At 41.0% G+C, this 17149-nt stretch overlaps 1 protein-coding gene across 1 annotated transcript; it reads left to right on the plus strand.

Moving 5' to 3' along the window:
• The first annotated feature begins 361 nt into the window (after window positions 1–361).
• Window positions 362–15981, plus strand: foxk2a (forkhead box K2a). The gene is made up of 9 exons (XM_003438490.5): window positions 362–869; window positions 1992–2186; window positions 2281–2422; window positions 2728–2874; window positions 9498–9691; window positions 10191–10393; window positions 10644–10901; window positions 10996–11193; window positions 14341–15981. Exons 1-9 carry the CDS (start codon window positions 574–576, stop codon window positions 14556–14558), a joined length of 1851 nt encoding a protein of 616 aa, XP_003438538.1. The 5' UTR covers window positions 362–573; the 3' UTR covers window positions 14559–15981.
• Window positions 15982–17149: the final 1168 nt, after the last annotated feature.

Here is a 17149-nt window from a genome sequence, read left to right on the forward strand (position 1 = left end):
TTGGCTTCAAATGGCTTTGGATTTATGAATGTGAGATTTCAGGAGGCAGATTAAAGTTTAGAGATATATAAGATATAAGGTTCCGTTAGTTTATAAAATATAAATAAGGACGAACATGAGACATTTTTTGGGACACAGCTTGTATGAACATTAAACTCCGCTCCTGCGCCGCATTTTCCATCTCTCCATCCATCTGCGTGTCAGCCTGCGCCGCAACCGAGCCCTATTTTATACGGCTATTTTTATTATTGTTGTCATTGGTAAACGCCACGCTTCTGTCTATACAGCCTTCTTTCCCATTGGTTGAAATGATTGTCTGTCACAGTACTTCCGTCCGTTTGGCCGTTTTTGATTGGTCGGTACGCCTTTTTTTTTCTCTTCATCACGGCGGTGGGTCGGAGCCGCTGTGTCCCCGGGCTGGCACGTTCCTAGCTAAATTCTCCACAGTATAAAATTGGGTTCCCCTCTATTTCACAACCCCTCCCCCCTAAAAAAAATTATTTAGTTCCCTACAACCGTTTATACATTTGCGCTTAAGTCAGATTTCTAAATCTCCTTCAGATATCTTAGAAGATGGCGGTGGTAAGTGGGATGTCGGGGTTGGCGGTAGCCCGGCTGGAGGGCCGAGAATTCGAGTATCTCATGAAGAAAAAGTCCGTGACCATCGGACGGAACTCTTCGCAGGGCTCTGTGGACGTCAGCATGGGACACTCTAGCTTCATCTCCCGCCGGCACCTAGAAATATTTACCGCAGGAGAAGATGGCACCGGCACTGGGGAATTCTACCTCCGATGCCTTGGAAAAAACGGGGTGTTTGTTGATGGGGTGTTCCAAAGAAGAGGGGCTCCACCTTTACAGCTTCCGCGAATGTAAGATTGATATTCCCAGTTTGCTTAAAGTGGGGGGGGAATCGAGTTATTTCTGGAATCGTGTGTTGTTGTTTTGTTGTCCCGCTGCGGCGTTGCACGTGCTGTGACAAGCAACACTAAGCTGGTACGTGCAGCTCGTGTGTTTGTGTGTGTGTGTCTGTGTGAGACCAAAGGAAAAAATGGCCAACCGGCACCCAGATATGCACGATAATGGCAGAGGTAGTTATTGGAAGCGTTTTGAACCCGACTCATAACCGCTGATTATTTAGTTGTGGTTTATTCGGCTTGTGTATAGCGAGCTGCTTACGTCAGTGAGACGTCATATAGTCATAATTCAGCTAAGAATTGGTGCGTCATGTGGATGCTAGTAGTCTACTTCAGTGTTGCATTTGTTTATATGTATCACGTGTTTGGGATATGCCTAATTACAGAGAGGCTTGGCACAACCTAAAATTTGATAACGTTCATAATGCTGACCTGTACTAATAGCTATGTGTATGAAACATCAAAATGGCCGAATTATAGTAGAATTAGGTTGGAATTTCTGAAAGCGGAAAAAATCTTGTTTGGGGCTATAGCCCTCAACAGCTGTCTCTCCCGACATGTCGGGAATACAGGCTAACTATTAAACTTGCGTGGCTGGTGTTTCTGACATACTGCAGAACAGACTACAGTAGTTTCCCTCACAATAAAAGGCTGGTGAAGAGTTATTATATACGATTTTTACTCGTGATGCAATGTTCCAGCGCCAGGTGCATAGTTAAAGTTGGCACCGAAGTTAAGTACTTGCTTGACTTCATGTCCCCAACCTTTGCTCTGTCATTATTTGTCTCAATGCTGCTCATGTGCTTACATTTAAAAAAGAAAAAATCTTCAGGTATGACTGTAACCATGCACTGGAAGCTATTCATGTTAGACATGAGCTGTTACATAATGGAGGATGTCCCTATTTAAACAGTGTGAAACTGAATCACAGTAGTTGGACCTCCTTGCCCTGCTTGTCACCAGTCTAGCTAGTCTGAACAGTAACATTGTAATAAGCACTTAATTCACTGGCATAATTATTTGACACATTCAAATAGTATAATAGTTTATTTTTTGGTTCCTTTCTCCTTCTCTTAGGTGTTGTTTCCGCTTTCCCAGCACAAGTATAAAAATAACATTCACAGCCCTGTCCAATGACAAGAAAGAGTCAAGGAACGTGCCAGAATCACCGATCAAGCCTGTCCAGCCCCAGATTTCCCCTCTGACCATCAACATTCCTGACAACATTGCACACCTCATGAGCCCGCTGCCTTCACCTACTGGAACCATCAGGTAGGCTCGCTCAGTTGTATGGAAGCAGATTAGAAAACTGTGTCTTATTCCGCCCCCCCATCTCAAATCAAGACATTTTAAATATCTTTCACAGTGCAGCAAATTCTTGCCCATCAAGTCCACGTGGGGCAGGACTGTCCAGCTACAGGACATCTCGCATTTTGACCTCCGATCTTATAGGAGACAGCTCCCAATCAGAAAACGACAAGGAGGCCTCAGGTGAAGACAGTCCAAAGGTGAGAGTAAATGCATAATGAGAACAGGGCAAGAAGGTGTAAGTTAGTCTTTCTGCTTGATTTCAAAATGGATTCAGACTAAATGTCTGAGAAGAACTGTGCGTGATGAAGGCAGCAGACTTCAGAGAAGTCTCAGTGGATTTTAGGACTTTGAATATCTCTGTTACTCACTGAAGTCTAAAAATTGCCCAATGTTTGCAGTAGCAGCATAGACTTTAGAGTACAAATCCTTTGTGCCAGTGTGCATATATGTGCTTTTGACACACATTTCCTGTGTAATAAACTTCACTTTATGTCTCCTACAGGATGACTCCAAACCTCCATATTCATATGCACAGCTGATAGTTCAAGCTATTACCATGGCTCCGGACAAACAGCTAACACTGAACGGAATATACACCCACATCACCAAGAACTATCCCTACTACAGAACAGCAGACAAAGGCTGGCAGGTCAGTTTGGTTATAATACTAGTAATAATGGTATGCTTGGGATTGGATAGTAATACAAACTTGGATTGATAACAGTTTTTTCTATCTAATTATTTTGTGTTTAACATTGGCTGAAGAGCTTCATAAACTTATTCATTCATCATTCCAGCCAACCCACTGTAGTTCAGAATAGATAGAAATAAAATACAAGGGTATAAGTTAAAAGGAATACATTTATGTAATTGTGAGGTACAGATGGATCGTCTGTCTCCCACTGTGTGTCCCAGTAAAAGAGTACCAGATACAGTAGGGAAGCATCCCTGTCATTTTCCTGTATTAATATACAGGAGAGGGAACGACTCCCAGTTTGGATGTGTAGTTTGTTTGTCATGGAGAGTGAGCCCCATTATTGGCTTTCCACATGTCAGTCACTCAAGATTGTAGCCAATCATTTTCCTTTCTCAGCATTGGTAAGCTTGGGTAGTTTGTCTGACATTCAGTTAGGGTGTGCAAGTGCATGAGTGTTATACCAGATCTTATCTTTTGTTCACTAAGGGGCTACATGTTTTCACCAATGACTTTTGGCATTCTGAGAATTTTTTCATATGCTAGCTTGAGTTATTAATAAAATGAAATTTAAATGTGAAATGATTACCCTGCATAAAATAAGCAAAAAGCAGTTTTTGCTTGATCATCAAGCAAAACATTATAAAAAATAAAATAACTTTGTTGTTACTATACTTGGGCATCATACAGTGAAACTGGAGCTGAGCTTTCATTTCAGCGGACTAACATACATTTATTAAAAGTTTATTTACTGTTCACAACTTCTCCATGATGTGAGGATGTTTTTCTTTTAAACCATTTGAGTTCTGGATGAATCTTAGGAGGTCACTGTTCGAAATTGTGTGTGAGAAATTAGGGCAGCTATTTTTCATTTGTTGAAATGAGAGAGAAATGAGGAGGAAACACAGAGGGGACATTTCACACTTTGTCTTACTGTGTTCTTGTTTAATCCTGAGTTTCTGCCATAAAGTCCACTTTTACCTTGTGGTTTAGCTGTGGAGTACTTGACCCTATAGTATGAAGCGAGTTCAACATACCTAGGGTATCGTTCCTATGTGGAATCACCTACCCTGACTTTGGCAATCAGGATAAATGGTCACATGAAGCTGGTAATCACCTGTGTAATCACATGAAAGATGGTCTTCTTAGCATCTACCCAATCTAAGGGGGCATTTCACAGATCATATGACTTTCTTCCACAGATAATAGTCCCTATGAGTACCACCTACTTCAGAGAGATTATCAAATGGTGATTAAAAATCCATAAAGAACATAGAAAATATACCGGTAAAATGCAACACTCCTGTAAAAAGGACACATGATTAATAACGGCAGAAAATCTGTCAATTTAGTGCACAGAGCAGGAAAATAAATATTTTAATTCCAGTTAATTATTGTATTGCCTTTTGTGTTCTGTGTTGCTGTTTCTTAATAATGTGACACCTGCACATTAGAACTCAGAAACATTAAACTAGATCCATTTAAACAGTAAAGCTTACGGTCCCACATCTAATAAAATAAATTTCACTTTAAACAGGTATTCTTACTGTGCGTCCTGTCTTCTAATACCTGCAGTTTCAGTATTGTAAGGAGTGGATTAGAATCAATTATAATATCATGTATACATTTTCTAAATCATGAAATTAATACCCACATATCCGTGACTATGCAATGCACAGCTGGCGCTTCATTCAGTGGTTTCACTAAGATCTTGGTTAACAAGCTGCACATACACAGTGTAGACCTCTAAACTTCATTCTTTTATTGTGTTTGTATTATTCTACCCCCATTATGTTTGTAAATGGACAGGGCCATAGTTTTAATGTAATTATGTAGCAGGATCTAATATTCTTATTTCCAGGCCCACAAAACAATAGCTTATCTGGCTTCATCTTATTCTCTCTAGTATCCTCCTCTGTCAAACCAACCTGCCGTCACTACGTCCACGAATCTTCTCTGTGGTCTTCCTCTTTTCCTTCTGCCTGGCAGTTCCATTTTCAACATCCTTTGTCCAATATATTCACTATCCCTCCTCTGCACATGCTAAATCCAGCTCAGCCTTGTCTCGCTAGTTTTTTCCTCCAAACCATTGAACCTAAGCTGTCCCTCTGAAGTATTCATTTCTAATCTTGTCCATTCTGGTCATTCCCAGTGAAAATCTGCAGCTCTGCCACCTCCAACTCGGCCTTGGTCTTTTTGTTAGTGTCTTCATCTGAAACCATACATCATAGTCCCTTTCACTTTTGCTGCTATCCTTCATTCACAAATCACCCCTGATACTCCTTTCCATCAACTCCACCATGCCTGCACTCTTCTCCACCTGTCTTCACCATCGTCTGTTGCTTTGGATGGTTGATCCAAGGTATGAAACCCCTTTACCTTCACCACCTCTGCTCCTTGCATGTTCACATTTCCACCTGTTTAACTCATTTGCACCCCTTCTAGTGACTTTTCACTTTGTTACACTGCAGATAACGATGTCATCTGCAAACTACAGGGAGTGCAGAATTATTAGGCAAGTTGTATTTTTGAGGAATAATTTTATTATTGAACAACAACCATGTTCTCAATGAACCCAAAAAACTCATTAATATCAAAGCTGAATGTTTTTGGAAGTATTTTTTATTTTGTTTTTAGTTTTAGCTATTTTAGGGGGATATCTGTGTGTGCAGGTGACTATTACTGTGCATAATTATTAGGCAACTTACCAAAAAACAAATATATACCCATTTCAATTATTTATTTTTACCAGTGAAACCAATATAACATCTCCACATTCACAAATATACATTTCTGACATTCAAAAACAAAACAAAAACAAATCAGCAACCAATATAGCCACCTTTCTTTGCAAGGACACTCAAAAGCCTGCCATCCATGGATTCTGTCAGTGTTTTGATCTGTTCACCATCAACATTGCGTGCAGCAGCAACCACAGCCTCCCAGACACTGTTCAGAGAGGTGTACTGTTTTCCCTCCTTGTAAATCTCACATTTGATGATGGACCACAGGTTCTCAATGGGGTTCAGATCAGGTGAACAAGGAGGCCATGTCATTAGTTTTTCTTCTTTTATACCCTTTCTTGCCAGCCACGCTGTGGAGTGCTTGGACGCGTGTGATGGAGCATTGTCCTGCATGAAAATCATGTTTTTCTTGAAGGATGCAGACTTCTTCCTGTACCACTGCTTGAAGAAGGTGTCTTCCAGAAACTGGCAGTAGGACTGGGAGTTGAGCTTGACTCCATCCTCAACCCGAAAAGGCCCCACAAGCTCATCTTTGATGATACCAGCCCAAACCAGTACTCCACCTCCACCTTGCTGGCGTCTGAGTCGGACTGGAGCTCTCTGCCCTTTACCAATCCAGCCACGGGCCCATCCATCTGGCCCATCAAGACTCACTCTCATTTCATCAGTCCATAAAACCTTAGAAAAATCAGTCTTGAGATATTTCTTGGCCCAGTCTTGACGTTTCAGCTTGTGTGTCTTGTTCAGTGGTGGTCGTCTTTCAGCCTTTCTTACCTTGGCCATGTCTCTGAGTATTGCACACCTTGTGCTTTTGGGCACTCCAGTGATGTTGCAGCTCTGAAATATGGCCAAACTGGTGGCAAGTGGCATCTTGGCAGCTGCACGCTTGACTTTTCTCAGTTCATGGGCAGTTATTTTGCGCCTTGGTTTTTCCACACGCTTCTTGCGACCCTGTTGACTATTTTGAATGAAACGCTTGATTGTTCGATGATCATGCTTCAGAAGCTTTGCAATTTTAAGACTGCTGCATCCCTCTGCAAGATATCTCACTATTTTTGACTTTTCTGAGCCTGTCAAGTCCTTCTTTTGACCCATTTTGCCAAAGGAAAGGAAGTTGCCTAATAATTATGCACACCTGATATAGGGTGTTGATGTCATTAGACCACACCCCTTCTCATTACAGAGATGCACATCACCTAATATGCTTAATTGGTAGTAGGCTTTTGAGCCTATACAGCTTGGAGTAAGACAACATGCATGAAGAGGATGATGTGGACAAAATACTCATTTGCCTAATAATTCTGCACTCCCTGTATAGTCAATGGACTGTAGACTATAGTCAATTGAGACTCCTGCCTCCTCCTTATCTATCTATTTACCTATCCTCATCACTTGTCTGTTACCATTGAAAACAGGAAAGGGCTCAGAGCTAATCCCTGATGTTGTCTTCATAGGTGTCCTGTACCGCCCTGCATACTTTTTCAGCCACCCCCAACTTCCTCATGTAGTACCATATCTTGAAAGCATATGATAATATGCTTTCTCTAGATCTACAAAGACACAGTGTAACTTATTCTGACGTTCTGTGTACTTCTTCATCAGCACTCTCAAAGCCAACCTTGCATCTGTAGTGTTCTTTCTTAGCTTAAAGCTGTACTTCTGGTCACTCTTCGCATCTAGCTTCAGCGTGTCTTTCCCATAGCTTCATGGTATGGCTCGTTCAGCTTTATCTCTCTGTAGTTACTACAGCTCGGCACATCACAATCGGTACCAGTACACGTCTTCTCCATTGCTCGAGCAATCCTCTCTCTCCAGAATTGTGTTAAATGTCAGTCTGGTAGAAAAGTCAACTTCCCTCTCTCCCCTCCCCTCTCTCTCTTAGAGGGAAGTGGACTTGGCAGAGCTGCATACCTCCACAGGTATGCCATCTGGACCAACTGCTTTCCCACTCTTTGTCCTCTTTCTAACTGCCCTCACTTCCTCTTTATCTCTGCACTTCCTGATTCATTAACTTTGCTCGACCTGTCCTTCTCTCTCATTTTCTTCATTTACGAGCTCCACAAAGTACTTGTGAATACATTTACATCTCATTCCATTTGTATCCCTAATCATTCCAATTTGCTGCACATCCTTTCCAGCTGTATCTCTCTGCCTAGCCAATCAGTACTAGTCCTTTACTCCTTCCTTAGTCTCCAGCCTCACATACAAATCACAGAAGGCCTTTTGCTTTCTCTTTGCTATACATCTAGCCTCCCAGTACGCCTGTATACTTTCTTCATCTAGTAATTCTGTTTGATTCAGTCTCAAATATTTCTTGTTTTAGGGCCTCAGTTAATTATTTGAAATGCTGTTTTAGATCAATTTCCAATCCCAACGTTTTCTCACTGGCTTCCCCTCACAAAAGGAAAGTTTCATCAGCATTTGGGTATGGCTCTTAATGGGATACTCTCTCTTTAACATTACAATCACAATCAATCTACAATCAGTAGAAAACAGCTGCCTGTAACAGAGTGACTTTGCTAAATGACTTCACTGCAAAGAAAAGTAAAATATATCCCTTTTTAAAATGTACACATTGCTGGGAATCCCAGCAAAACCTGAACCTTGTAGAACTGTTAGGTAGTGGAAACAGTGTTCAATACAACCAATGACCTGATGCCCCAGGCGAAGTTAGATGGCCAGCTGTTAGCTCATTCAGGCCAGTGACGGTGTTTCCACTAATCACAGTTAGTAAGTGAACCTGTAAACTGGGTGAAGCAAACCCTGACTAATAAATGGTTTCTTTTTTTGGGGGGGGGGGTGTTGTTGGGGTCCAGAAATAAAGAGACTATGCCTACTCTTGTTGTGGGATGAGGGTTGTAAAATATGTTTCTGATCATGTGTATAATAAGATTTAGCCCAGATAACATCAGTGACATTCATACTATCACTGGTATAGTTCATGGTTGAGCTCAGCCTTACCTCTCTAAAACAAATGCAACAGAGGGCAAAGAGGCTGTACTATAACATTATGGAATTAAGACCAAGTGAAAATGAAGGTGATGTGAAAATAGTTCACATCAGATTTCTGTTAAACTAAACAAACAATCTATGTTGCAAGCTAACAACAGCTCTCCTCTATCTGCTGCAGTGGTGATACCAGCAACATGCAGGAGTGCATCTAAAAGGGGGGTAATGGGTGTCCTTCATTTAATTTAAATTTATTTTCACTGATGTTCAGTTAATACAACACAATACTCTTATACAAACAGTTACAAGCAGATGCCTGTTTATGTTGATGTGGCTTCAGCTATTACCTATCGTCTGCAGCATACTAGTGTGTTTTAATTGGCATTTAGAGCCAGATACTGCAGCTTTTCTGCTGAAACATTACAAGATGATAAACTAGGAACAATGAACGGCTCATACTGAGTATGGCTATGTCCTCAGTGTTAAACAAGAGAGGCATGTTTTGTTTTGGTTTTTTTGTATTGTTTTGTCTAAAGCTGAAAGCACACCTCTGATTTCTATTGTATGAAGATGTTTCAGTTGATTTAATGCATGTTTTTATTGTGCTTGAAAGCTTAAAGCTCAGAATCTTGACTGAGTGACTTTTTTTTTCCTCATTGACACACATGGTTGAGGTTTGACAAATGTGCCTCAAAGTGACTAAAAACTGTACTACTGTCTCAATAAAATGGAAAATCTATTTGCAGTTCACTTTCTGTGTTCTCTTTACATCAAGCTAAAACCATCCTGCACAACAACATGTGCGTGTTATGCGTTATCAGACATGGATACCCCAACAAAATCTTTTAATTAAAGTTCTTCATTTATTTTATTTTGATTCTCTAGAATTCGATTCGCCACAACCTGTCTCTGAACCGGTATTTCATCAAAGTGGCTCGGTCTCAGGAAGAGCCGGGTAAAGGCTCATTCTGGAGGATCGACCCCGCCTCTGAAGGCAAGCTGGTAGAACAAGCCTTCAGGAAGCGCAGGCCCAGGGGTGTGCCCTGCTTCAGGACCCCTGTGGGGCCACTGTCCTCCAGGTAAAGCATCTTGATGCTATGCATACATGACTGTAAAAAGATTCCTGTAAAGTATAGTGGTAAATGGCCTGTATTTGTATAGCGCTTTACTAGTCCCTAAGGACTTCAAAGCACTTTACACGTTCAGTCATCCACCCATCCACACACACATTCACACACTAGTGATGGCAAGCTACATTGTAGCCACAGCCACCCTGGGGCGCAGTGACAGAGGCGAGGCCTCTGGTCAGAGGGCTCGGACACTGGCGCCACCGGGCCCTCTGACCACCACCAGTAGGCAACGGGTGAAGTGTCTTGCCCAAGGACACAATGACCGAGACTGTCGGAGCCGGGGCTCGAACCGGCAACCTTCCGATTACAAGACGAACTGCCAACTCTTGAGCCACGATCACCCCCTATAGTACTTTAGTACAGGAAACTAAAGTACTATGCAGTATGTATCTAGTATAGTATGTTTTTTATGGCTGGTATGAAAACTTCTTCCCTCTTCCTTTTCCAGGAGTGCTCCAGCTTCTCCAAACCACACTGGGGCACTGTCAGCCCACTCTAGTGGGGTCCAGACCCCAGACAGCCTGTCCAGAGAGGGCTCCCCAGTCCCCATGGAGCCAGAGCCAACTCCACCACCAGCCCCAACCCAAGCCACAACAATCCAGCCCAAACTCGCCGTCATCCAAGAGGCCCGCTTTGCACAGAACTCCCCAGGTAAAATATTAGGTTTAGGTTTCTGTCCTTTTTATGAACCATATAACACCTAGTGTGTGCAGAGGGATTATATGTGGGCCTTAACAGATGCATTCACATTTTTCAGTTTCTCGTAACAAAAAAGATAGCAGTACCACCACTACCCCATATTAAACCCTTTTCTATGACAGTGTACAGTGTTTGTGTGCTCCTGCACATCTTTATCTGAGTGAATGACATCTGCTTTAACCTTTATCACACCCTTTGACAGGCTCCCCTCTCAGCAATCAGCCAGTATTGATCGCTGTGCAGCGCCAGATGCCTCAAACGACCATGAAGCCTGTGACCTATGCCATGGCCACACCAGCCATTGTTACGACTACAGTTAGCTCTGCCCCTGTCATGCAGACAGTGCATGTTGTTCACCAGATCCCGGCTGTCACCATGGCAACTGTTGGTGGACAGCCTGCTTCTGCAGTGAGCAGCGAACCTCAGGAGAATGGAAGCGGAGAGCACAAGGAGATCAAAGGTGGTGCTTTTTTGTTGTTGTTGTTTTTTTTGTTTTGTTTTGTTTTGTTTTTGATTCTGTGAGCATGTGTAATTTTTGATATTTCTGTGTGCAGTAAAAGTGGAGCCGGTCCCATCCATTACAGCCTCCTCCATAGGTGGAGTCAGTCGTATCATCCAGAGCTCTCAAGCTGCTCCTCTGACTACGGTTACCATCGTGCAACAAGCTCCGCTCGGTCAGCACCAGCTCCCAATAAAGGCCATCACACAGAATGGGACCCATCTGGTCCCCATTAGTACTGCCGCTAGCGCAGGTGAGTTGGACACACACACAGTCAAACCAGCACTTCATTAATAAAGGCAAGTATTGAAATACTGGGCGCTAATAAATGCTGTAGGTTTTAAAAACCTACAGCATGGTGGAAGTGAAGGTTTGAGCTAGAAACCAGGTGAAAATAGTAATAAAGACCTGCCTCTACCATTAGTCCTAAGTATCTGAGTGCTTCTTCCGCCATTCCTTGTCATGTCTCCTGATGCTTCATATCCGAGACTGACTGGTAACTTATTCTTAACAAATAACCTGGTTGAGAGCAGGCTTTGTTCAGAGCTTTGGTTTAAACTAATTCTTTTATGGTCAGCATGTGTCTGTGCTGGAAGATTACATTTTTATGTGATTACATGAATTCCAGTGAATTCATGTAATCAGTTTGTGATGATGAAAAGGTGTATATGTTGTTTATACTTGATGGTAATCTACCAGTAAGTCTCATTTTAAATTGCTGGAATTGCAGGTACTAGAATACAGATTGGAAAATTGCTTAGTTATTTGGAGGCAATCTATTACCAAGGATATTCAGTCAATTCAGTTAATTTTTCTTTGATCTGCCAACAAACAAAAGCAGTTTTCCACCTCTCCTTTATTAGGCTTTAGGAGAATAACATTCACCTTCAATCATTTTAAAAAGGTTGTTTTATAGCTCTGTGCACTACATCCACTATTTCTTTACAGGTAGTGTATAGGTTGTTGATGATGTTTATCATCATTTTATTATGGTGATCTGATACTGTCTGATTGGAATAAGCAGCACTCATCGGGATCATTTGTTCGGAGAAGAATAATTACGTGACAGTAATGCCTCTTTTTATGAGGGTGCATAGAGCCCAAAGCAAAAAGCCCAGCTTAACAGAGAAAGTTAATCACCATCATTAACACCTACCTAACAACTACTTTTGTAGTATGCCACTGAGATTTGAGTCATCTGAGCTTGTACTGGAGAAACATGCATAGTAGAAACGATTGCAGAAGTCCTGCCTATAAAGTAAATGATCAGATTGATTTTTGGTCTATATTGATTGACCAGTAGTATACAAAGATCTCTGCTAATTATGGTGCTTGTAAGAAGAATTGGACCGAAACAGGTCATTATATGAACATGCTGACTCAAAAGCAACACAGATTGACACTTCCTCCTTTTGAAGTAAATGATCTGAAGACATGTTTGAGCACCTTGCTCTATATATTGCAATTGTAGTGATGTAAACCTTATGTAGCCAGCAGATGGTGATGCTATGTTGAGGTGCATCTCCAAACATTGTAGATCATGGAAGTTAGGTTATATGGCAGTCTCTCTTACCTTGTGACTAATGTGAGTCCACTTCAGTTTCGACATGTTTTTACGTTACCCAGCAGGGTCATTTCCGTACCTCAAGTTACTTACAGGGGATCTGGATCTGGACTTTTGTGGCCATCTACTGCATGCCCAGCATAGACTAGATAAAAATGATTAGTAGTTGGTAGTTAGTCTAGCTAGTAAGCTGCATAACTGCTTTTCCCACCTTCTGGGCTTGTCAGAAGGTGGGTCCTCAATACTGTACCTCCAGTTGCTGTTGTACATGCCTGGCTTTTGTAATTGTCCGTGTGCTCTAGTGCAGCTCAAAGACACGCATGTTGGGTTAATTGGTAACTCTTAATTAGCTACTGGGTTTTTCCAGGGATGGCACCGTGATAGATTTGTCAACATGCTTCCTTGTACCCTGCCTGTCACCTCTCACCAGTTATCGTGAAACTGTAACAATACTTTTCAACGATACCACGGGGAAGATTTTGAGACCATCCTGCATGTAACAGTGAAAAAGTTAACTTTTTAATTTTTCAACTAATTTTCAACTGATTTTACCAATTTTACCAATTGTAAGTTTTAACAAAGTAAGTATTTAAGATTATTTGTTCATTCTACAAATAATTTAGATTACAGATCGCAAGGTAAAATATAGTTTAGAACCTATTAATAAAGAGACTACAACAAACAAGAACTACCATATAAAAAATGTAATTAATGGAAATCTAATAAATCTAATAAACAGCCTTCCTGTTCTCAGTGGAGAGCTCTGAGGAGCAGTAGAAGGCCAGCAGCAGCTTCTGGTCCAGGTTGTTCTTCCTCAGGACACAGATGAAGTGCAGCTGCTGGTGGGCCTTCTTTAACAGGGTGATGATAAAGAAACCTGAAGGTGGAGACAGATTCCACCTGTTCTCTATTTATAATGAGAGGGGAGTGGACCTGTCTGTGCCTCCTGAAGTCCATTATGAGTTCTTTTGTTTTAAGGACGTTCAGTTTCAGGTTGGTTTCTGAGCACCAGTGGGACTAGTTCTCTACCTCGACCCTGTACACTGTCTCATCTGCATCAGAGGTGAGCCCAACCATAGTGTTGTCATTGGCATACTTGACAAGGGCTGTGGGGGAGGGGTGGCCTCAAACCGAGCAAAGAAAGTTTGAAGCTCAAAGAAGGTGTTGAGCTCCTGCGAGTTTGAGGCTCCTGTCAGGGTTTATTACTAAACTAAAGTGAAAGATTGCTGCTCCTGTGCTACAAGGATTCTGACAGTTTGCATAACTCTGGGGCGTTGATAAGCTGTTACTACTTGGGAAGTATTATTGTTCTTAGCTCTGATCTTACCAGAGTACAAGAAACAATGGAAATTCATTCTTTGTCGTGGTCCTAGTTTGGATCATTTCCCCTCTGGGTAACTCTCTGAGCTTGACTCCTTCTAGGTATTGATGGTGGTGATAAGAGTCGCCTTTCAGGAGCTTCTGCCATTGTTTGGTGTTCCATTTACCTTCCACATCAGTATCAGTGATCCTTCTGCCTCGATCATATCTTCCTTTCCTCATGTTGGGTTCTAGCCAGTGTGAATGCTACATGTATAATTTGTACCACCTTGTGGTAGGAATTAGTATTGCATTATTATTATTGTAATAAAGTACAGTGCAGGCCTGTAATAACTAGAGCTGATATCTCCTCAGCATAGATGTTTTGGATGTTAAGCCCAGCAGTTTTTTCTTCACCTCCTTGATGGCTTCAGTTTGTTTTGGAAGTTCCTAAACTAATTTGAAATACAGGAATATAAAAAAGTACATTTAACACTCCATACTGAACCTTATTCATCTTCACTTCTTTCCCACCAGCTGTTGCAAACCCTCTCCATCTCCTGGCAACTCACGCTTCGGCCTCAGCTTCCCTCCCCACCAAAAGGCAGAATGGAGAACTGCAAGACCAGCCTGAGACAAAGAGAGTGAAAACGGAGGAAGAAGGGGAAAACGAAGCAGCGGCTGCCAACCGCAACAACGGCACCACGGACAGAGCGGGAGAAGGAGGGGTCAGTGAGCAGGTCGGCGACAAGTAGCCCGCCCGCTCCCAACGGCTCCCATCTGCATCCTGACCCCTGCTCTCCTGTATGCATTGAGCCACACATCTGACCTGGTGTCATTATCTTACTCCAAGGTGCCAAAAAGCGAAGGACTACAGAATGTGCAAACTCTTCCCGACCTCTCTTCCATGTATTTCCGACCACGAAACGTGATGCAAAAACTAAAAGACCAAACCTAGAAATGGAATCGAGAGAGTTACTGACGACTGTAAATGCCCAATGTTTGAGACCCAGATGGCGAGAGGAAGCACAGAAAGGAAAAAGGATTTGAAAATCCACATTAAAGGAAAAAAAAAAGAAAAGAGGTTTTTGGTTTTTTTGGTTTTTTTTTTTTGCTTTTTTTTTTTTTTTTTTTTTTTTTTTTTTTTTTTAGCAACAATGAGTCCAAAACTCACCCAAAGAAGACAAGGAGTCTTATCCTGGTAGCATTACAGACAAGCGCTTAACTGTGTGTCAGATAGAAACAGCAAACAAGTGATCTCACCAGTAGTGTATTCCACAAAGGGAAGTGTGTGTATGTACGTGTGGACATTCCCATCTTCGGCAGCTAGCCTCCATGTCGACCTAGCTAACCCAGTTGTGAGTAGATATGCAGTATTCTGTTGTACAAGTGTATCTTTGGATATTTTGAGTCTTTCTCCATTTCCCAAGGCACAGATACTATCTAGTAATAAGATAACTAAAGCTGTAAGTGGGGTCATTACAACATTATTTTTCTTTTTGTTTGTTTTTGTTTTTGTTTTTTTAATAATTTATTTTTTTTTTAATATTGCTGTTTTTGTATGTGGACTCTGTTCGGTGAAATGAATGTAGTCTCCTATTTTTATTTTTTTTTTTCCTTTTATTGAAAACACTATGGAGTGGATGCCCTTTTTTCTGCTCATTCATGCAAATTAAATTCCTTTTATCACTGTACATCTACAGAAGTTTCATATTTTACAAATATCCTAAGAGTTAAAAATATATTCCCATGTGTATTTGACCGTATGCTTCATTGAGCTTGCATGTTATGGTTCTAGAAACAATGTACCTGAGCAGATTATCCGACTATGGAACTGAAGAAAATTTAGACTGGATCTACGCTGATTCTGACCAGTGCTGCACTTAACCTCTAGTTGTTTTGTTTTTTTTTTTGTTTTTGTTTTTTTGTTTTAAATTGCATTTTTTTTATTTGTATATTTTCAGTTTTCCTTTGTTTTGTTTTTCCTGTCATTATTGGCTGTTTTTTGTTACCTTTGTGTTGAAGTTGGCAGTCTGTTGGCTGGATTCTTTTACTCCTTTCAGGCTACCAAAGTCTATTCAGATTGTATTCTATGTTACACAAAGAAAAGCAAGTGATAGGTGTTTGTTCTGCTTCAGTGGATAAATGCTTTTTTTTATAAATTTATTTAAAACACAATCTCCTAGTTTGTATTTCTTTGAGTAAACGCCTTTTCTGCTGGGCAAATGATGCAAACTCGCCATCTCATTTTTTACATTTTTGCTGGAACGATGACAAGTTGACATCTGGGATGGAGGTGAGGCATGTTAAGTTTTGTTAAAGGCTTCAGAAAGCATTCCTCACATTAAACTGTCCAAGGAAGGCAGTGGAAATGTTTCCTTTTACAGTTTTCCTAAAGGAACAAACACACTGGCTCACACAATTCCAGTCTGAATGTGACATTTATGTTTATAAAAAGGTGTACAGGTATACTGTATCACCTGTAGAAACGCTTAAATTTACAGTTGGTTGAACTGTAAAGATATTTTAAGAAAACCCCAATCAGTCAATCTTAGCATTAAAATTTAGGACATTGTCTTAATTATGAATTGGATGCATTGAAATGTGATTACAAGGAAGACACAGGTACAGTTGTTTCTGGTGTATTGATCAAGCGTAGGAGGGCAGTGATGGGTTGTTTTGGTAGTGCTTAGAGCTTTACACAGCAAGTGCAGTTCATGCATTTTTGACTGAATATGAATGATGGACATGCCCATTCTGATGTTATGCATTGGTATTTACTTTGAAAACTACAGTTTAATATTTTGGCCAGATCTATATTTTCTGGAGCCAAAAGTGACCATATATGGCTAAGAAAGTGGGGCCGTTCACTGCAGTTGACCCAGGGCCACTGCAATGGGTGCTATTATGAAAAGCAGTGAACTCAACTGAACGGCAAAAATATTCTTTTGAAACTATTGTTTTAGTTTTGATAAATGCATTATCAGTTAAACATCTTAGTTGAAATGAAACACTGAAGACTTCCTTGTTTTTAGGGCTAACCATGCCAATCAGCATGCATCAACACACACTTGATGCTAACTGTAAACAATAACTTCATGTGTAGTTAAAGCTTCCATTTGTGTATGAGAAACATTGCTGCAGTAGCTTTAGCAGTTAGCTCCAGTTTAAATACTTATCTTTATTATATGATGGGGATTAGTTTGACACAAAGTAGCCTTTGTAGTGCAACTTCTGCTCTGGCCATTATTCAAAGCTTTAAGTTACACAATTTTTTAAATGTATCCATACTTCCATGACTTATCAATTCCCACACTTCAGTAAATATTGTGCTCAAAATGCTGAT

Source organism: Oreochromis niloticus, linkage group LG8 (genome assembly GCF_001858045.2).
Source record: "Oreochromis niloticus isolate F11D_XX linkage group LG8, O_niloticus_UMD_NMBU, whole genome shotgun sequence".
Lineage (NCBI taxonomy): Eukaryota > Metazoa > Chordata > Actinopteri > Cichliformes > Cichlidae > Oreochromis > Oreochromis niloticus.

What these genes read in the sequence shown, in the direction of transcription:
- foxk2a (XM_003438490.5), top strand. Translation starts at nt 574, where the DNA reads ATGGCGGTGGTAAGTGGGATGTCGGGGTTGGCGGTAGCCCGGCTGGAG. An exon ending in CTTTGCACAGAACTCCCCAG is followed by an intron (nt 10,394 to 10,643) that starts GTAAAATATTAG and finishes ACCCTTTGACAG; the next exon opens with GCTCCCCTCTCAGCAATCAG. An exon ending in TAGTACTGCCGCTAGCGCAG is followed by an intron (nt 11,194 to 14,340) that starts GTGAGTTGGACA and finishes CTTTCCCACCAG; the next exon opens with CTGTTGCAAACCCTCTCCAT.